The sequence below is a fragment of the Ochotona princeps genome, chromosome 1 (assembly GCF_030435755.1).
Source record: "Ochotona princeps isolate mOchPri1 chromosome 1, mOchPri1.hap1, whole genome shotgun sequence".
In the NCBI taxonomy this organism is placed as follows: domain Eukaryota; kingdom Metazoa; phylum Chordata; class Mammalia; order Lagomorpha; family Ochotonidae; genus Ochotona; species Ochotona princeps.
This window is the reverse complement of record NC_080832.1, coordinates 104,180,891-104,200,747: the sequence shown is the minus strand read 5'-3', so window position 1 is coordinate 104,200,747 and position 19,857 is coordinate 104,180,891. Positions and strand designations below refer to the sequence as shown.

The 19,857-nt window shown below is 54.9% G+C and overlaps 1 protein-coding gene across 1 annotated transcript; it reads right to left on the bottom strand.

The window, feature by feature from the left end:
• AARS2 (alanyl-tRNA synthetase 2, mitochondrial) lies at positions 1–12,113 on the bottom strand. The gene is made up of 22 exons (XM_058662359.1): positions 11,700–12,113; positions 10,438–10,629; positions 9,794–9,939; positions 9,517–9,684; positions 8,895–9,039; positions 7,440–7,585; positions 7,203–7,311; positions 6,847–6,885; positions 6,646–6,757; positions 6,105–6,238; positions 5,569–5,713; positions 5,206–5,378; positions 5,002–5,115; positions 4,755–4,895; positions 4,230–4,367; positions 3,985–4,094; positions 3,733–3,841; positions 3,366–3,488; positions 3,037–3,147; positions 2,415–2,498; positions 2,201–2,311; positions 1–1,910 (listed from the first exon to the last, which is right to left on the bottom strand). Exons 1-22 carry the CDS (start codon positions 11,910–11,912, stop codon positions 1,746–1,748), a joined length of 2,928 nt encoding a protein of 975 aa, XP_058518342.1. The 5' UTR covers positions 11,913–12,113; the 3' UTR covers positions 1–1,745.
• Between the last annotated feature and the right edge of the window lie 7,744 nt (positions 12,114–19,857).

Sequence of the window (19,857 nt, the reverse complement as noted above, 5' to 3'; positions counted from 1 at the left end):
CAGTTTTAAAAAGTCTTTTGCTGTTAATAAACTTTAGCTATTGATTATCAGTGAGCAGTCTGTGTCTACGATTGTTGGCTCTGTGCACCAAGTCCCTCACTGCTGGACAGTGAACACTGATCATTGCAGCCATTTGGGGAGTGAACCAGCCGATGGAAGATCTCTCTGTGCCTATTACCTCAAATAAATCTTGGTTGGTCCAACCCTGCTCTCTAACCCTACCACCTGCTGCTAAACCAGCTGCTAGCTCAGAGCCACGGGCTTCCTTGCCGCACCTGCAGGCCTCTGCAGTGGCTACTTGCTCACTTCCCAACTCTGTGCTCAGATGCCACACCTCGGGGAGGTACCACCTGCCCCCTTGGGCTCCCTGTTCTTGCTTTTCCTCTGTGGAGCTCCTCCCTGCTGTTGGACACACTTTCTCTCAGCCTGCTGCCCGCTGGGATGGAGTGCCACGCAGGCAGGAACTGTGGTTTGCTCGGTGTCTGCCACACCTGCAGCAGCTGTCCAGCACCTGTGACTCTGCTGATCCACAAAATCAACAGGCGTTCTCGAAGACAATAAGCTACTGCTGTGGAGTGACCACAGAGGCTTGCCCGGCCATCCTGACCACACGTGACAGCTCCGGGTCTTGGTGCACAGGCAGCCCTCTGCTGGAGACAGGTGTGCCCAGGCTGCATCCTGTACTGAGCACGCCCACAGATACCGCTGACATGTAAAGTGATGAGTGATGGGGCATCTATCCCAGGTTCCTGGGAGCAGGAAGTCTGCTCTCTTCCAACTAAAAGGGATCACCTGTCTTCTGAGACACTTACACTGTTTTTAATAGGCACATAAAAACTGTAGAAATTTATGGAGTACCAGGTAATGTGTTGATATTTGTATATATTGTGCAATGTCCAATGAGGGTAAATATGACTTTTGTTTTTAAAGATTTATTTGAAAGGTAGAGTTACAGAGAGTCTTCCATCTGCTTGTTCACTTCCCACATAGCTATAACAGCTGGCGCTGGTCCGGGTCAAGGCCAGGAACCAGGAATTCCATCTGGGTCTCCCACATGTGTGGCAGAGGCCCAAGTGCTGGGGTCATCTCCTGCTGCCTTCTCAGGCATATGAGCAGGGAGCTGGACGACGAGTGGAATAGCTGGGACTGAAATCAGTGCTCTGATATGGGATGTTCCAGTGTTGCAGGCGACAGCTTAACTTGCTATGCCACAACAGCAGCCCCAATGTCAAAGATTTTTCTTTTTTAAAGATATTTATTTCAAAGTCAGAGATAGAGAAAGAGGGAGATATAGTGATCTCTTGGCTCATTTTCCAAATGACTGCAATGGCTGGAGCTGGGCCGAACCGAAGCCAGGAGCTTCTTCTGGGTCTCCCACGTGGCTACAGGGACCGTACTTAGTTACCATCCCAAGCACATTAGCAAGAAGCTGGATCAGATGTGGAGCAGCTGGGACTTGAACTGGTGCCCATGTGGGATGCCAGCGCCACATTTTACTTGCGATGCCCCACAAACAGACTTTGTAGTAAGCACTTGCAGCTGACACGGCTCATATCTTCACGTTCCCACATGTGTTACGTGTGTCCCCGGCTATCTCTGTCTCTATGTCCTGTAGGGCCTGGTGCTGGAAGACTTTGGCTCAGCCACTTGACCTGTGGTGTCCAGCCCTCTGCATTGCCTCTGGGGGAGGTTCTGCTGGCTCTTGCCTAAAATCCATGTGGGTCGCTGGGAGGGCCTCCCAGGGCTCAGAGCTGGTTGAGAGCATAGGCTCGGGCTGTGTCGAGAGCAGCTTCCAGGTTAGCTGTGCTTCCTGTGCCCTGGGCCACCACTTGTGAGCCCCAGGCCTTGCCCCCCATGTGGCTGCACACGGCCAGCGCCCAGGCCTCTGCTGTGAAGGCAGGTGTGGCACCCTGCGAGCAGAACAGAAGGGGAAGTGCTGTAGAGCAGCCTCCCCAGCCAGAGGGAATGGCGAGGAGGAGCTGCTGAGGAGGTGGGCGGAGAGTTGGGCTGGGTGTACAGGCGCAGGTGCAGGGATGTGAGGCCTGGGAGCATGTGGAACTGCTATGTCCCAGTGTGTCTAGGGAGAAAGGGAAGTGTCCTGCTCTCGTCCAGGGGTGTCTTGCATGTCACCTGCACCTGGACTTGGCTCATGGGGTCGGAACTAGCCTGGGCCCCAGGTGGGGGTGATAGCTGCTCTCACCTGGGCCACCTGACAGGCGCAAAGTACGTTGCCCACGGGCTGGGGGCTGAGCAGGAGCACGGATGTACTGGGGGCCTGCTCACACAGCTGCCGTACCACCTTCACCAGCATCTGTGTGAGGGAGGATGGCTGGTGACCCCACAGCTCCCCAGGCTACTGGCCACTGCCCACCCATACCCCCCAGGGCTCAGGAGGCCCCTCTGGTTGCACTTACAGACAGGGACTCAGCAGAGACCGTGTCCACAATCAGGGGCGCCCCTGGGTGTCGTTCGAGCAGCTCCTGGGTTTTCTTTGAAGCCTATGGGGAGCAGGAAGGACAGAAGTGTGGTCAGGCCTCCGGAGAGGCACACTTACCATTAGCTCCAGCCCAGTCGTGAAGGTGGCGGGCTTCAAGGAGAGGTGCGGGTCCTCGGCCCAGGCTGGCCGGTCTCTGCTGGGTCCTGCCTCTGCCCTGTCATCACAGCTTCAGCCTCATACAGGCTGCTGAAGGTGAAGGCAGAGAGGCCAGAGCAGAGATGGATACAGGGGAGGAGGGGAGGAGGGGAGGAGGGGAGGAGGAGAGGAGAAGAGGACAGACAAGAAACAATTAGGGCTGAATGGTCAAGCTAGGCGGCTTCCTAGAGGTTTAGTCTGGGCCAGACTTGGGAGCCGGGGGAGAGAAGCAGTTGAGCAGGAGGAGAAGTGGGGAAAGAGCCTGGAGGAGACGCCTGCCTGGGCAGAGGTGGAGGAGGAGGTAGGGAAGAACGTGGTGGTGGCAGCAGCTTGCCCTGACCGGCAGCCAGCCCTTGAAGCTTCTTAGGGCATCTCAGATGCTGGTGTGGCTACAGCTCACTTACCTGGCCCTTCTCTAGCTTGCGGATGGCAGTATTGGCGCGCCGCTGCAGCCCCTTCAGTGTGGCCTGGAGCTGTCGCCGCTGCCACTGGGGCATCACGGCGGTATCCACAGCCTATGGCCAGAAGTGGGAGGATGACCAGGCCTGCTCCCAGAGGGGGCCATAGCCTCCAAGGCAGGGTGGGGCTTGGGGGCCGGGGAGCCATCACCCAACCGGACAGCCCACCAGAGTCCAACCCAGCACACAAGTGCCACGGAGATAACCAGGAAGGTCCAGGGAGACATGGACTTAGGGAGGGAATGGAGTCAGGGGATGGTGGGGGTGGCCCTCACGTCAGTGAGCCGTCCTATGTCCTTGGATAGCCGCTGTGCCTCTGCAATGCCCTGGCTGCCCCGACTCAACCTTTCCGTGGCTGCTTCCACCTCCTGGGCCAGGCTCTGCCCTACTTCTCGGGCCTGCCGTGGGGAAGGGAAGGGCATGGTCGGGATTATGCTTGCTGCTCACCTCCCCAGGATGGGGTCTGTCCACATACAGTGGGGAGGGGCCAAATCAGAAATCCTTAACACCGGCCGAGGCCTCAGTACCAAGGGACCATGACGGGTGCCGGCTGCCGCAGTGCTGGGGTCATAACAGTGAACATACGTGAACCCAGGCAGCACCTCCCAACCCTGCCCAGGCCTGCTGCCATGCCATGCTGACCTGCTGGGCCTGCTCCCCGGTGACAGCCAGCAGGCGGGTGGTGCCCTTGGTGAGCTGGCGCTCTCCGACAATGACCAGGTCCCCCACGGCCCCTGTACGCAGTAGGTGTCTGTGGGCGGAAGGAGAGAGTCAGGGATGATAACATGGGAGAAGGGAAAAGGCTGCATTCCCCCCCAGGGACAGGGTGGGGTGATGGAGGCGGAGTGAGGCCACAGGGCCCCTGGGGCCAGAACACCCACAGTGGGGACTCACGTGCCACAGCACAGCTCCACGGAGGTCTGCAGGGCCACCTGAGAGGCCGGTGCCAGTGCCTGCGCCACGGGTACCCCCACGGACACAACCCGCACAGGATCTGGGTATACCTGTGGGGAACAGGAGATAGACCTGAGAGCCAGCGGAAGCGGGTAGAGGAAGGGAGAGGAGGAGGAGCAGGAGGAGGTCTCCTGGGTGTGTCTGAAGCAAGCAGACCACCTGCAGCCAAATGGCCCCCAGCTTACCTCATCCAGGGAGCGCAGGCCAGGGACACAGGCAGTGCGTGCCAAGGCCACCTCCTCCATATGCACAGCCTCATTCCGCTCCACAGCCTCCTGTACAGTGGCCTCCACCGCCCGGAGCTGCTCTGTAGTCAGTGGGGCCTGGTGTTGGGGGGCAAGTCAGGGAAAACCATCAGACCAACTGGTTGGTTGTCAGCTTTGGATTGCCTGACATGAGCCTCAGAGCTGTCGCTGTCTGCTGGACTCCCCTGGGGCTCCAGTTCAGGGTCTGGTACCTGACAGGTGCTCTGTAAGCACTAGGGAAACAGGCAGTTCTTTTCGCAGCGGAGGGAGATGGCAGCCTGGTTAGAGCCAAGAATGGAGCACGGGGCAGTGGAGACAGGGAAGGAAGGTGGTGGCTGGAAGGGACAGGAGGGCCCATGGGAGCTGGCTTTCTTGCCTAACCCCTTGTAGATATAGGAGCGGCCTGACGGGGAAGGGCCCTGCCCAGGAGCCCAGGGTCCTACTGTCCTTCTGGGCCTGGCTCACCTGGGTGGCCACGTCGAAGCGCAGTCGCTCAGGGTTGAGATGGGAGCCCCGCTGCTCTGTGCTGGGACCCAAGGTCTGCCGCAGTGCCCAGCTCAGCAGGTGGGTGGCCGTGTGCTTCTCCATGCAGCCCAGACGCCAGGCCTGAAATGCTCTGGTCACCCAGGGCCCAGAGCGAGGGCTGGGGTAGGGGTTGGGGGGAGGGCAAGGGCTGAAGGGTAGCAACAAGAGTGGGGTGAGGCTTGCTTACCTTATCCACGTGTAGCTGCACCTGGTCCCCAACCTGCAGGCACTGGGGAGCCATCACCTCATGCAGGACGAAGCCGCCACAGACCTGAGCCCGAGCCACTGGGAACAGCACATCCTGGGAATATAAGGGCCAATAGCTGGGTTGATCCATCCAGGTCCAGGTCGGTTTCCTATGGAGGAAAAGAGGGGGGTGGGAAGCACGTACCTGCCGCCCCACCTTTACCAGGAAGCCACGGTCTGAGGCCTGCCCACCCTGTTCAGCATAGAAGTTGGTTCTGTCCAAGAGGAGGCCGCAGCGCTGGCCTTCCCCAACGGAGGCCACCGCTGTCCCATCTTCTGCATACAGCTGCAGAACCTGTGCCTCACAGGTGCCAAACTCTGCCGGTGTATGGGATGCTGATCAGGGCTGGGTGGGGTCTGGGACCTGGCACATAGGTCTGAGCCTCAGCAGAGGCCAGTAGGCTGGGGGCTGCAGCAACCCTAGGGGAATGTAGAGGGGTGCCCATCCTCTGACATTTTTCCTCATGGTCAAGTGAGCCAGTGGTTGCCCACTGCTCTGGGCTCTTACCATAGTCACCGCTGGGTTGGAGGGAGTAGTTGTACTTGGGGCTGTCATCAGTGGGGGGCAGCCCTCGGCGCTGTAGCTCCCCCAGGGCATGGATGTCAAGCCGCAGGCCCTGGTCTGGAACTGGCTCAACCTGCTGTGCCCGGTGCTGCAGGACAGGCATGCAAGGCAAAGGCGACATGGGCCATGAGCCTTGCGGAGCCCTGCTCATGGGGACTCTGGAGTCCTGGGCGGAGCAAGACCTCAGGACATGGTGGGCGAGCCACCCATCTGTAGGGCCCTCCCCTGGACATGGCAGGCTTCTCCCCTTCTGCTTCTGGTGAGCCAGTTGCTGAGGAATGTTCTTCCCTACAGTCTACAGGCAGGGCTTAGGGTTTTGGAAAGCTTGTCTCATCACCCCCTCTGGATGTAAGAGGACAGACTGTGGATCAGCTTTGGGATTCCTGCCAGCAGTCATGGCGCCCCCTCCCACGACCCTCCCAGAGAACTCAGGGCTGGGAGTCCCGAGAGAGAACCCCGAACATGGGCCTAGCCTGTACCCGGGCCTCTTCCTCTGCCAGCCGCTGTAGCCCAGCAGTGTCCAGCTGCACGCCCTTCTCTTGCAGCATCAGCTCCAGCAGATCCAACGGGAGCCCCAGGTTTCCAGCCAGTGACAAGGACCAGGCCACTTCAGCTGCAAGGAGGACAAAGGGTATTGGGGAAGGGAGGAGGAAGGCAGAGACAGGGTTCTAGAGAAGGGAAGGCCCAGGGTTTCCTAACCACATAAGGGCCCCACCAGGGGCCATGGATACAAGTTTGCTCCCCACAGTGGGTTGTCCCAGGTGAAAGGTCACTTTTTGGCTTCTTGCTCAAGGGCCAGTGTCAGGGGTAGCTCGGGGTATCCCTGGGCACAGAGTACTTCACAGTGGAGAAGCTTGGGCTAAGCAAAGAAAACATCTTGGAATGCAGAGGTGAGGTGGGCAGCGTGGAAGGTGGCTGCTCTGGATGTTGGGGCGAGTGCAGGGGGAGAGGGGAAGGAGAGCAGGGATGGGGGTGCACAGAGGTTGGCTCCCAGCCCCCTTCTGCACCCATCCCACTCACCAGGGAAGGTGTCTGAAGGCCCCAGGCGTCTCAGGGTCTGCTCCATGACCCGGCGGCCCCGCTGCAGGGAGGCCAGGAAGGCCGCCTCGCCCTCTGACACCAGCTCAGCTATCTGCACGGGGCAGGCGGGAGTAGGGCTGTTCTCACAATGGGGGGACTGAGCCTTTTTCCCCAGCTCCCCCATCACCTCCAATCCAATACCTGGGCTGAGTTCTTCCGGAGTTCAGGGTAAGCGTCTCCCTGGAGGGGGGAAGAGAGCTGAGAGGCCCCAAGGTAGCCAGCCTGTTCTCCCTCTCTCCCACCCCACCACTCCCCCAGGGCTTCTGCAGAGGATGCCAACCTGCTGAGGCCTTACTTAGGTACAGTTCTGGTAGGAAGAGGGTCCTAAGGTCAGTGTTCGGCAGCCTGGGTCCTGAGGCTCCCGAAGATGCCCCCACTTCCTAGCAGCAGGTACAGCTGCTCAGGGCAGGGTTGGGGGTCGGGAGAGGAAGAGGAGCTCTCAAAGTCCGAGCTGTGGCACTGACTGTACTTGCAGCAGGCCCTGCAGGCACCCTTACCAGTGTTTCCACCACTACGGGCACCAAACTGCCTAGGAAGCCGGGGGGTGCCCTTAAGATCTCCGTGGAGAACCGCACAGCTCGGCGGAGGATCCGGCGAAGAATCAGCCTGGGGAGATTCAGAGCCCAGATATGAAGCTGGGGGATGGGCACAGGGGGGATGGGCACGCGGTCCACAGCGGACGCTCCCATCTGCAGGCCCCCTCCTGCCATCCCCACATGCCCTGCCAGACTCACGGGGCACCTGACATCCCAGGAAAGATGCCATCGGCAATGCAGACGCTGAGCGTGCGGATGTGGTCAGCCACCACGCGGTAGGCTGTGTCCGTGTGGCCCTCATCTGCCTCCCCTACCCGGCCCAGGTAAGGGGGTGCCCCACAGCCCTGGAAAGCAGGAGAGGAAGAGTAAGAGGAGGAGCGGCTGCCAGCCCCACCTGACCAGGCCCGGGGTATGCTCATCTCTGCCTCTGTTCCAAAGCTGACCTCCTCCACAATGTCCTTGCCAGGCTGGGGAAGCCGCTCAGGAGAGTGGAGGCAGTCCCCTGCCCTGGTGGGGCTTCTGTCCCACACTCTCCGCCACCATCATTGCTGCAGTCACCGAATTCCTACAGCAACATGTGGGTACTTGAATAGTGCCACTTCTGACTCCAGACAGCACTTCTGGGATGTGTGCTGCTCCTACTTGAATGGAAAAACTGGGCTCGGGGGTAAAGTGACATGAAGATTGATAGCCGTACCTTATCTCTGAGACCAGCTCACGGGCTCTGGGAGCCCCCAGGCCCTTCTCCCCACACTTACCACGTGCCCCCTAGGGATGTGTCCCCACAGTCCCTTCCTATCAAGGACAGCATCTATTTCTCCTCTCTGACTCTGTGCTGGCCCTGGTATGTGCTGTGGCCGATAGCACATGGTGGAGAAGGCTCTGCTTGGAGTCCATGCTTCTGCAGCTCTGGCTCCTGGAACCCAGCCAGCCGTGACATGAACAAGACTGAGCTGGTCAGGTGGCTGGACAACAGCAGATACCATCACCATCCACTGCCCCAAACTGACAGCCAGCCAACCTGCACAACCACAGGTTCACGCATGAGTCACAGATGACTAGAAGAATGACCTGGCTAAGCCAAGCCCACACTGTCAGACCACAGACCCATAAGCTAAAACCACAGGTTATTAGCCAGCAACAGCCAACTGACACCTGTTCCAACTATATTCTACTTCAGCTGCCTGGCACATCAAACCCTTTCCTGCCTCAGGGTTTTTTGGCAACTGCTGTCCCCTCCGCCTGGAGTGAGTTTCTCAGGGTGGATTCCTCTGTAGGGAATCCCCAAAACCCTAAGATCTCTCTGTATCCTCTGCCTCCCAGTTACCATCACTCACGTTTACCGCCTGCTCCCAGTCTGCAAGCTATGATGTGCCTCATTCAGCTTCTCTCACACACTGAGCGCTCAATCTCTTTCCTCTCTAATGCTGTGCTTTCCATTCCAGCTACAGAGGCCTTAACATAAAGCAGGCACCCAACCTCTATTCTGCAAACGAGGGAGGGAGGGGGCTCAGGAAGCAGGGTGACAGAGGCTGGCCTCGTGTTGCATGCCTTGGGCTCTGGGGTTGGTCACCATCCCCATATTCCAGAAATGGGAAGCAGGGAGGGCTGGGTGGTAGAAGAGAGCTCCGGGGAGGGAAGAGGCCAGCTCACCTGGTGAATGGCATTGAGCAGTGGGGAAAAGAGGTCTGTGTCGTAGGTGGAGTGCCGGCCCTGTAGCACGGCCACCAGCCTCTCCAGGCCCATTCCTGTGTCCACATGCCGCTGGGGCAGGGGCTGCAGGCTGCCGTTGGCCTCTCTGCCAGGTAGGGGAAACAAGGTAAGGTCCTTCCCACCTCCGCAGGTGCCCAAGTGGAGAACAGATGGGGGACAGAGGAGGCAGGCACTCAGGGCCCTCCCAACTTTGCTATGTCCACATCTGGACCTCATCTTCCATCTCAGCTTTTTCAACCCACACCTGCCAGCTTCTGGCTACAAACATCCCCTCTTGGGACAGAAGTCTTTGCCCTCAGGAAGAAACATGTGAAGGCTATGGAGGAAACCTGTGAGATCATGAAGGCCCATAGCATCAGAATGGTCAGAGGCCGGAGGGCCACGGTGGCTAGTCGAAGACCATCCTGGGCAAAGCCTAGGCCTACACCAGTTACTGTATGAGAAGTGCTCGGACACTGACTGGGTGCCTGGCATGACTAGCTAGCATGACTGAGCTGAATCGAGCCACAGGTCCAAATCTTCCACTCTCTCCCACTCTCCTCCTCCCGTAACGGCCCATCACCTGTTATGCTGCATGAAGACGAGGTTCCAAAGCTCCACCAACTGGGGGGCTCCCACCCCAGCTGCCAGATCATAGTGGATCTCTGTGCAAGGCCCACAGGGGCCAGTGTCCCCCATCTCCCAGAAGTTCTCCTGTGGCCCGAAGGAGAGCACGCGGCTGGCGGGCACCCTGGGGAGGCAGGCAGGTGTATAGTGTGAGAAACAGAGAGCCCCTCCCCCACAACTCTGCATCCTCTTGCCCCCAGCTAGGAGTGGCCATTGGAAGGGGACTGACTTACCCTAAGCTGAGCCATATGTCTCTGCTCTCCAGGTCCGGCTCCAGCCCTGCCTCAGGGTCACCACCAAAGTAGGAGACCCAGAGCCTGTTTTCTGGGATCCCATAGACCTTAGTCAGCAGTTCCCAGGCCATGCTGCATGCCTCCTCCTGTGGTAGAACCCAGATGTGGAGTGGGGCATGGGGAAAGGGCCCCTGAAATGCCACCCCAGCCATCTGAGTACAGGCTTCAGTTGAAGACAAACAGCGTCCCCATGGCTCACCTACTCCCCAGCACATGCCTGACCATTGTCACCACTGGGTTTCTTCCTGCTCAGAAAGCTTCTCCCCCTCTTCTAACTCTGAGCTTCTCCCCAGTTCTAGAATAAATACCCGCTTCACCCCATGAGATCCTCTTGCAGTCCCCTAGCTTGGGGGTGCCACTGCATTTTAGCATTCCTCAGGGACCAGCCAGCAGGCAGCACACACCATCACTGTCCTCCAGGGACACAATCCAATTAGCAAGGACAAACTCATTCCTATTATACATGCTCACCGAGCACCTCACCTGTGTATCTGCTATGAGGCCCTGACTGAGCAGCCAGGGAGAACGGGGACAGGACCGACAGCGACGCTCCTGCCCAATTTGGGCTGACCCCAGAGACTCACCTTAAAATATTCCCCGCCAAAGGCCCAATTGCCGAGCATCTCAAAGAAGGTATGATGGGATAGGTCTCGGCCCACATCCTCCAAGTCACTGTGGCGGCCTCCGGCCCTCACACACTTCTGACTGTTGGCCACGCGTCGGAAGCCTGCCATCTCGCTTCGGGGATCCATGGTGCCCAGGAAGATTGGCTTGAACTGGGAGTACGAGAAAGGGTTGGGGAGTACTTCAGGGTCTCCAAGAATGGATGGAGGGGGCATGGAGAGAGGATGTTGGGACTGGGATGGCTGTTTAGATGTGAGGTGGCCTGTGCCTCAGTGTGGTGGCCACAGGGACAAATGGGGCACATGTCCATGTGTGTCTGAGATACTCTGTTAGTGAAACAGGTGAGGCACATGGGCACACATGACCTGGCTGCAAGCAGGGCATCCATCAGCTCAGCTGCTTCAAGCACGTCCAGCAACTCCAGGGTACAAAAATGGGACCACAGGGCCCGGTGCAATGGCCTAGCAGCTAAAGTCCTTGCCTTGAAGGCGCCAGGACCCCATATGGGTGCTGGTTCTAATCCTACTGGCCCCGCTTCCCATCCAGCTCCCTGCTCGTGGCCTGGGAAAGCAGTCAAGACTTGCCCAAAGGCTTGGGATCCTGTGCCAGTGTGGGAGACGAGGAAGAAGCTCCAGGCTCCTGAGTTTGCATAGGCTCAGCTCCAGGCATTGTGGCCACCTGGGGAGTGAATCATCGGACAGATGGAAGATCTTCCTCTCTGTCTCTCCTCCTTTCTATATATCTGACTTTGCAATAAAAATAAATAAATCTTTTAAAAAATGGGACTAGAGAGTACCGGCCTGGCCCAGAATGTCAGCATTTAGTAGGGACACTCTCTAAAATTCACTTTTCTGCATGTCTGCCCCCTTTATAGACGGGAGCAACTAAGCCTGTGGGGGGCTCAAGGTTGAAGTCTTGGACAGGTGCACAACCAACATTCATCCAATTGATGATTATCTTCATGACCTCCCCACCGGTCTGCCCCATGGGACCTAGAATTCAACCCAAGTGGGCTTCAATCCAGGTCCAGCCCTTCCTAAGAGCTAATTGGACTGTGAGCTCCGCCCCCAATCGCTCTATCCAATTACACACCGTCCTGTTTCCCCACTCGCCATAAGCCCCGCCCCTTGCTTTTTCCACCCAATCCCGCAGCGGTCTTTCTCTCGGGGTGGGGGGGAAACTCGCCAATCCCCGCTCCCCGTCAATACGGCTCCGCCCTCACCTGGTTCATGCCCGCGTTCACGAAAAGCAAGCTGGGGTCGCCTCGGGGCCGCACAGAAGCGGAGGGCACCAGACGGTGGCCATGGCGGTCCCGAAAGAAGCTCAGGAAGGCGTCCCGCACGGCCGACGCCGAGGCTGGAGGGGGCGCGGTTGACAGCGACCTTCCAAGGGCCGGCCGCAGCCGCACGGCCGCGGCCGCCACCGACGCCGCCATCTTAGCTCCGGGAAGCGGCTTCACAGGGTCAAAGAGTAACGTAGGAAAGGGCGCCGGGCTTCTCCTACAGCGGCCCCTGGCGAGAGGAGGCCTCAGGGGCGTCCTCTGTCGCGCTTGTGGAGGTGCCAGGGAAAGGGAGCATTAGTAGCAAAATGAACAAATTACCTTGCCCTTCGAAAGCTGTACTCTTGTTTTGTTGTACTTAGTGATCTTGCAAGGTGCAGATGGAGCTGCAAGGAGCAGGTGTAGCTTGAACTCCGTGTCCATGAGCGCCTTGCAGGCCAAGGGAAGATCTCATCCATTCAAGAGGCATTCAGTCGATAGCCACCGACTGCCATGCTGTGTCAGGCGCTGTTCTATTCACCTGCTAGTCCGCTTTGCCCTTGGCATTGAAGGTGGCAGCAGCAGCATCTTGTTGGAGATGAACCATCTGCTCCATCAGTAATTGGGGCATCTATACCATGTGGTGTTTGAATGTGCCTGGGGCTTGGAGAATCCGGGTCTCAAGACAAGATGGACGAAGCCATGGCGGCTGAGATTTCTCTGAGACTCGCGGTGTCCTGGACTTGGCCCATCGCCCTGCCTACCCTTTTGTCTTCCTCTCACCACCACAGTAATGGCCACAGTGCTAACACTGCCATGGTGGGTCCTGGTTGGCTTCTGCCCTGACGTGAGGAGAGAAGAGGTCCGGGTGGGGGTGAACGCCTAAATAGGACAGCAGGATTTAGGTCAGGGTGTTCACAGAGAAGGCCTGGCCAGCCGCGGTGCTTTGTGGAACTTGTTCTTCAGAGTCTTTGGAAACCCAGTTTCCGAGTTTCTACGGCTATGGTGAATTCTCGACGTTGTAGCTTGACAGAGGCTGGGCGGTTCGCCTACGCTGTAATCCTTGCCTGTGGAGATGAAAGGTGTCACTTGGGGAGCGTGCTTGGCTGGATTTGGTTGTTTCCAGCGTTTCCAGAATAGGAACCTGAAGGCAGCCAGGGATTTCTGGGTGTCGGCTGGTCCCGAGACAAGGCTGTGAGACGTTCCCCAGACTACGAGGGGAGTCATTTTGTCAGGTAAGTTCAAGCAGGGCCTTTCCCCAGGACTCAGGTCACAGTTATTGTTATTATTTTCAGGTTTTGCTTACAGTAGGAACTCTGCAGTGTAGACTAGCAGGGATCTGGTGCAGAGCCATGGAAAGCTCCATGAAGCACTCTCACTTACACCCAGTGTAACTCCCCTGTAAAGTGGACAATGCGGTGGCCTTGGTATATTCTCACTCACATCCCGTGTAACTCCCCTGCAAAGGGGACGATGCGGTGGCCTTGGTATATTCTCACTCACATCCCGTGTAACTCCCCTGCAAAGGGGACAATGCGGTGGCCTTGGTATATTCTCACTCACATCCCGTGTAACTCCCCTGCAAAGGGGACGATGCGGTGGCCTTGGTATATTCTCACAGGTGTGTTCTTCACCATAGTCCTTTTAGAACACTTTTGTTCCTTTGTCTATGTTCTGTGGACATGATCCCCTGTATCCCCTCAGCCCTCCCAGACCTAAGCAACCCCTAATATACCTGTGTTTTTATTATTTTTTTAAAGATTTTTTGTTTTATTTTTTAAAAAGATTATTTTTTTTTATTGGAAAGGCAGACTTACAGAGAGGAAGATCTTCCATCTGCTGGTTCACTCCCCAAGTGGCCACAAGCTGGAGCTGAGCTGATTTGAATCCAGGAGCCAGGTGCTTCTTCCGGGTCTCCCACATGGGTGCAGGGTCCCATGACTTTGGGCCGTCCTCTACTGCTTTCCCAGGCCACAAGCAGGGACCTGGAAGGGAAGCAGGGTTGCCGGGATTAGAACCAGTACCCATATGGGATCCAGGCATGTTGTAAGGCTAGGACTTTAGCCACTAGGCTACCATGCTGGGTCCTATTAATCTTCTTTTGAAAGGCATATTTAAAAAGAGAAGGAGAGACAGGGAAAGATCTTCCATCTACTGCTTCACTCCCCACATGGCCGCAATGGCTGGAGCTAAGCTGATCTGAAGCTAGGAGCCAGGAGTTTCTTTTGGGTTTCCCACACAGGCGCAGGGTTCCATGGTCTTGTACCATCCTCTGCTGTCTTCCCAGGACATAAGCAGGATTAGAAGTGGAGTAGCTGGGACACAAACCAGTGCCCCTTTTGGATGCTGGTGTCACAGTGGGGAAGATTCTGTGATCTGCGTATTCTGAACATTGCGGGTCAGGGGCATTGTAGGACAGGTGGCTCTTAGTCACTGGTTTCTTTCTCTTGGTGTAATGTTTTCAAGATACATCCATGTTGTAGCATGGATCATGGAATTAAAAAAAATTTTTTTTAAAGATTTATTTTTTATTACAAAGTCAGATATACAGAGAGGAGGAGAGACAGAGAGGAAGACCTTCCGTCTGATGATTCACTCCCCAAGTGAGCCGCAACGGAACCAGGAACCTCTTCCAGGTCTCCCACGCGGGTGCAGGGTCCCAGTACATTGGGCCGTCCTCGACTGTTTTCCCAGGCCACAAGCAGGGAGCTGGGTGGGAAGTGGAGCTGCCGGGATCAGAACCGGTGCCCATATGGGATCCCGGGGCTTTCAAGGCGAGGACTTTAGCCGCTAGGCCGTGCCGCCGGGGCCCCCCCCAAAATTTTTAAAGTTGTTTCCTATGTGGAGTAAGTGCTACCCACCCCTTGCCTTAAAAAAGAAATGATCGTTTTCTATTCTTCCTGCATGGTGGTATCTGGTGAGTCACTTCTGGGTGGTGGTTCCCAGCAAAGTAGGGCGGTTCTTCTGGGAGTGGGATGTGTCTGCTCTGATTTGTCACTGCTGCTGTCTGATGAGGAAGTGGAACTTCAGGTCTGCAGCTTCCCAAGATGGACAGAGGCCGAGGGTACTCACCAGACGGGGAAGTGACCAAGATGAGAACCACACCCGGGATCATGGACTCACGGCCTCAGCGTTTGTAGAAATTCCACTGGGGGCCTTAAAATCTAGCTGTGTGGTGAGAGTGGTGATGCCGGACACGTGGGTAGCCCGTATGGGAATGCCAGTTGGGGTCCTGGCTACTCCCAGCTCCCGATCTGACTCCTCACTCATGCACCCAGGAAGCAGCGGATGATGGCTCATGTGCTTGGATCCTGCCACCCATGAGGGAGAGCCCGGTGCAATTCCTCCCTCTAGGCTTTGGCCCGACACAACCCTGGCTGTTGCCTGCAATTTGGGAAGTACAGCCATGGGTGCAAATGCTCTCTCTCATCACCCTGCCTTTCAGTTAAATAAATATGTCTATGGGAAGGGGTGGGGCCTGTTTCCCATGAGTGGTAGATTGCCACTTGGCTGCCCCGAGTCCTCCCTGCTTATCTTGACAGGTCTAAGGTGTCAGGTCGCAGAGCCTCCACGCTTTCCCACCTTGCTTAAAAGCAACAGCGATGACCCTGGGGTGGGAAGTGGTCCTTTCCGATTTCCCTGCTGACTTGCAAGCGGGAACCAAGATAGGTGATGCATTCTGACCAGGACTGACGATCAGAGACACGAGGGAATTTTCTCACAGATTTGAGTGGTGGGAATTCAGCTGTGGGGACTTCCTCTTACAAGTCATCAAGACAATTTTTTTAGGTTTTAGATTGCAAGTTCAATCTACTGGAGGTGTCCATGGTTTGAGGTATTTGTTCATGACCTTGCCTCATCTGGATTGCAAAAACAATGCAAAGTGTGCACGTTAAAGACACAGACAGCCAGTAGTAGGTCTGGGATGGGGCTGAAGTTCTACGTTTCTAAGTAGGCTCCTGGGCGGGGCTGTTGCTGCTGCTAGGGTGTGACAGAGGCCTTGTGGGGAGCATGTACAAGGCTTTTAGGAAGCGATATTTTTCCTGGTCCTAGGGCGCCAAGACTTCTGTGCTCCTAAGTACGTCCCAGTCTCCAGAATGGCAGGGTGGAGCTGGGAGCTTGTAGTGTGCATGCGTGCTTCCTGCCCTCCTTTCCCCTCCCTCCTTCTCTCTTTTCTGGGGAAGTGAGGGTGGCGATTGCATCACTTGTGTGTTGCTTAGAGACAAGGGGCCAGTTGGTGACTGTTGAGTGCCGCCTTCACAGGAATTTCGGGAATTAGTACATCTTTGAGTTTTCTCTTTATATGTTTTCATTATTATTTTTAAACATGTGTTTGTTTATCTTATTGGAAAGTCAGATTTACGGAGAGAAAGAGAGACAAAGATCTCCCATCTGCTGGTTCACTCCCCAGGTGACTACAATGGCGGAAGCCAATCTAAAGCCAGGAGCCAGGAGTTTCCTCCAAGTCTCCTAGACAGGTGCAGGATCTCAAGGCCTTGGGCCATCCTCTAGCTGGAAGGAAAGTGGAGCAGCTGCACATGAACCAGTGCCCATATGGGATCCTGGCACAATGCAAGGCGAGGACTTTAGCTACTAGGCTGCAGTGCCGGGCCCTATATGATATTATTTTTGCAGGGGAGAGAGAGAGAGAGAGATTTTGTATTTGCTGGTTCATTTTCCCCAAATGCCAACAGCAGCCTGGACTGGGCCAGGCCAATGTCATGACCCTGGAATTCAGTCTGGGTCTACGACTAGAGTGGGTGAACGGCACCAGAGTATGGTGTGTGCATTAGTGGAGTCAGAAGCTGAGCTGGGAATTGAACCCAGTCACTCAGATATGGGATGTGGGCAGCCCAATCACTGTCTTATAACTGTTGGTCTCAATGTCTGCCCGTTAGAAATATTTAAATAATTACATGTGAAATGCTTATTTGAGTACCTTCATACTTGCAAAATCCTCTTATGCTATAAAACCAAAAATATTTGCTGTCTCACCCTTTTCAAAAAAAATTTGCCTCCTGGCCCAGTGCCGTGACCTAGTGGCTAAAGTCCTTGCCTCAAACGTGCCAGGATCCCGTATGGGCGCTGGTTCTAATCCCGGCAGCCCCACTTCCCATCCAACTCCCTGCTTGTGGCCTGGGAAAGCAGTGGGGGACAGCCCAAAGTCTTGGGACCCTTCACCCGCGAGGGAGACCTGGAGAAAGTTCCTGGCTCCTGGCTTTGGACTGGCACAGCACTGGCTGTTGCAGTCACTTGGGGAGTGAATCATGGGATGGAAGATCTTCCTCTCTGTCTCTCCTCCTCTTTGTATATCTGACTTTGCAATAAGAAATAAAATAAAATAAATCTTTAAAAAAAAGTTTGCCTCTATGCAGTGAAAGTTTATTTTTTAAAAAATCTCTCTAAAAATTACATAATAATGGGCCCAGCACAATGACTCAGTGGCTAAATCTTCATTGTGCACATGCTGGGATCCCATATGGGCACCAGTTCACGTACCGGCTGCTCCACTTCCCATCCAGCTCCCTGCTTGTGGCCTGGGAAAGTGGTGGAGGACGGCCCAAAGCCTTGGGACCCTGCATCTGGATGGGGGACCTGGAAGCTCCTGGCTTTGGATCAGCTCAGTTACGGCCATTGCGGCCACTTGGTGAGTGAAGCAGTGTATGGAAGATCTTTTCTCTCTCTCTTTCCAATAAAAATAAATAAATCTTTAAAAATTACATAATAAAATGCAGATGTAGGGGACCAACACTATGGCATAGCAGGCTGAGCTTCTGTCTGCAACGCTGGCAGCCCATATGAGCACTGGTTCCAGTCCTAGCTACTCTACTTCCCACCCAACTCCTTGCTATTGCCCTGGGAAGGCAGCAGAGGATGGCTCAAAACCTTGGGTCTCTGAACTCCCTGAAGAAGCTCCTGGCTTTGGACTGGCTTGCCTCCAGCTATTGCTGCCATTTGGGTAGTAAACTAGTGGATGAAAGATCTCTCCCTATAGATATACCTTTCTAATAAAATTAAGTCTTCAAAAGGATGAAGTTAGTGCTCGAAGGCTGTGCTGCTGGCTTGCTACTAGCACACTGCCTTGCTGCTTTTCTCCGCTTCTTTTGCAGAGTGAGGGAACCTGACCAGGTATAATCTTATCTCAGCCCCTGTGGGCCTCAGTGCCCGCCAGGATAAAGCAGAAGGGGACTGTATTGTCACCCATCTCGTGACAGCCATGGCACCTTACGCCGGCAACCTGCAGCTCCTTTGTGAGTTTGCCAGGCCAGCACCTTCTTTGTCACTTCTCCGTAAGCATCCACAGCTATCCAACAGAACAGTGGTCCTTGAGACCCAGAAGTTGGCTTCGCTCTCATCTGTGGATGCATTCGACCTTCTCCTTCACCCCCCCGTCCCCCACAAACCTTGTTCTCATTGTTTTCTTTAACGCTGGGCATAGGGACTGAGTTTTTGATAGCAGTAGTAATTCCTGCTTTGTATTTCTTGGTAGCACTACCACCCAGATGTACATTCTTAGAAGTCATAGTTTTGCTGACTTTTCTTAAGCAGTCTTGCTAGCATGTTTCAGTCTTTCCATTTATATATTCCTCCTCATTCACTTGCTTACATGGTGTCTATTGCTAGAGCTTGGGAGGTTTGACCTGGAGAGTTTCCCAGTCTAGTCTTTTGGGCTAACTGCATATTCAACATTCCACATGCAACTCACATCCAACATGTTCATCTGTCCTCGCCATTTCATGCAAATTGGCACCTGGGGGTGCACACTTGATGAGACACGGGCTTGGTTCCCTTTGGCAAAGGCACAGATGCTTATTAACCTGAGGGCATATTAATGCCTGGGTGGCTGTCTTTCTGTGGTCCTGGCAGCTGGTGACAACATGATTGCCTACATATGTTAATTCACCAGATTGCAGCAGGCTGATATTCTAATCCTATCTTTGTCATGTGTTAGTTGGACTCATTCACAAAGAGATGCTTCCCCTAATGTAAGGTCTGTTAACCAAAGATTCAATTAATGAAGAACAGGCTCTAGGCTTGCTCCTCCCCCTCCCCTAGTATTATCAGTGTGCAAGATAATAGATTTGTTTTCCATTATCCTGACAAGGTGAGTTATCATTGCATTTTCAGTATCATTATAAGCTTGTGGATTTACAGAATGCTGGGTGATTCCCAGCTATTGCAATCACCTAAGTTCTGTTAAAGCTCAAATTGTCCTGTCTTTGATCAGTGGGAAATTCTTTTTTTGTTTTGTTTTTTTAAAGATTTATTTATTTGTTTATTTATTAAAGATTTATTCATTTTATTACAGCCAGATATACACAGAGGAGGAGAGACAGAGAGGAAGATCTTCCGTCCGATGATTCACTCCCCAAGTGAGCCACAGTGGCCAATGCGTGCCGATCCGAAGCCGGGAACCTGGAACCTCTTCTGGGTCTCCCTCGCGGGTGCAGTGTCCCAATGCATTGGGCCGTCCTCGACTGCTTTCCCAGGCCACAAGCAGGGAGCTGGATGGGAAGTGGAGCTGCTGGGATTAGAACCGGTGCCCATATGGGATCCCGGGGCTTTCAAGGCAAGGACTTTAGCCACTAGGCCACGCCGCCGGGCCCAAGATTTATTTACTTTTATTGGAAAGGCAGATATACAGACAGGAGGAGAGACAGAGAGGAAGATCCTCCTTCCGATGGTTCACTTCCCAAGTGACCACAACAGCCAGAGCTGAACCCATCCAAAGCCAGGAGCCAGGAGCTCTTCCGGGTCTCTCTCACGGGTACTGGGTCCCAAGGAGTTAGGCTGTTGTCAACTGCTGTCCCAGGCCACAAGCAGGTAGCTGGATGGGAAGCAGTGCTGCCGGGATTAGAACCAGCGACCATATGGGATTCTGGCGCATGCAAGGTGAGGACTTTAACACTATGCTATCATGCTGGGTCTGGGAAATTCTTTATTTGGCTTCTATGTTCTTTTGACTTTCTAGTGGTCTTTTTACTTTTTTTCTTGCTTCCCATTCTGACAACTTATTTTTGTTTTAGTTTGTACCTTTGTTGCCCCAAGTCTGGAATTGGTTATTTCCCGATTTAGTTTCTTGTAGTGGAAAGTAGTGTTCAGGACTATGGTCTAGGAGCTG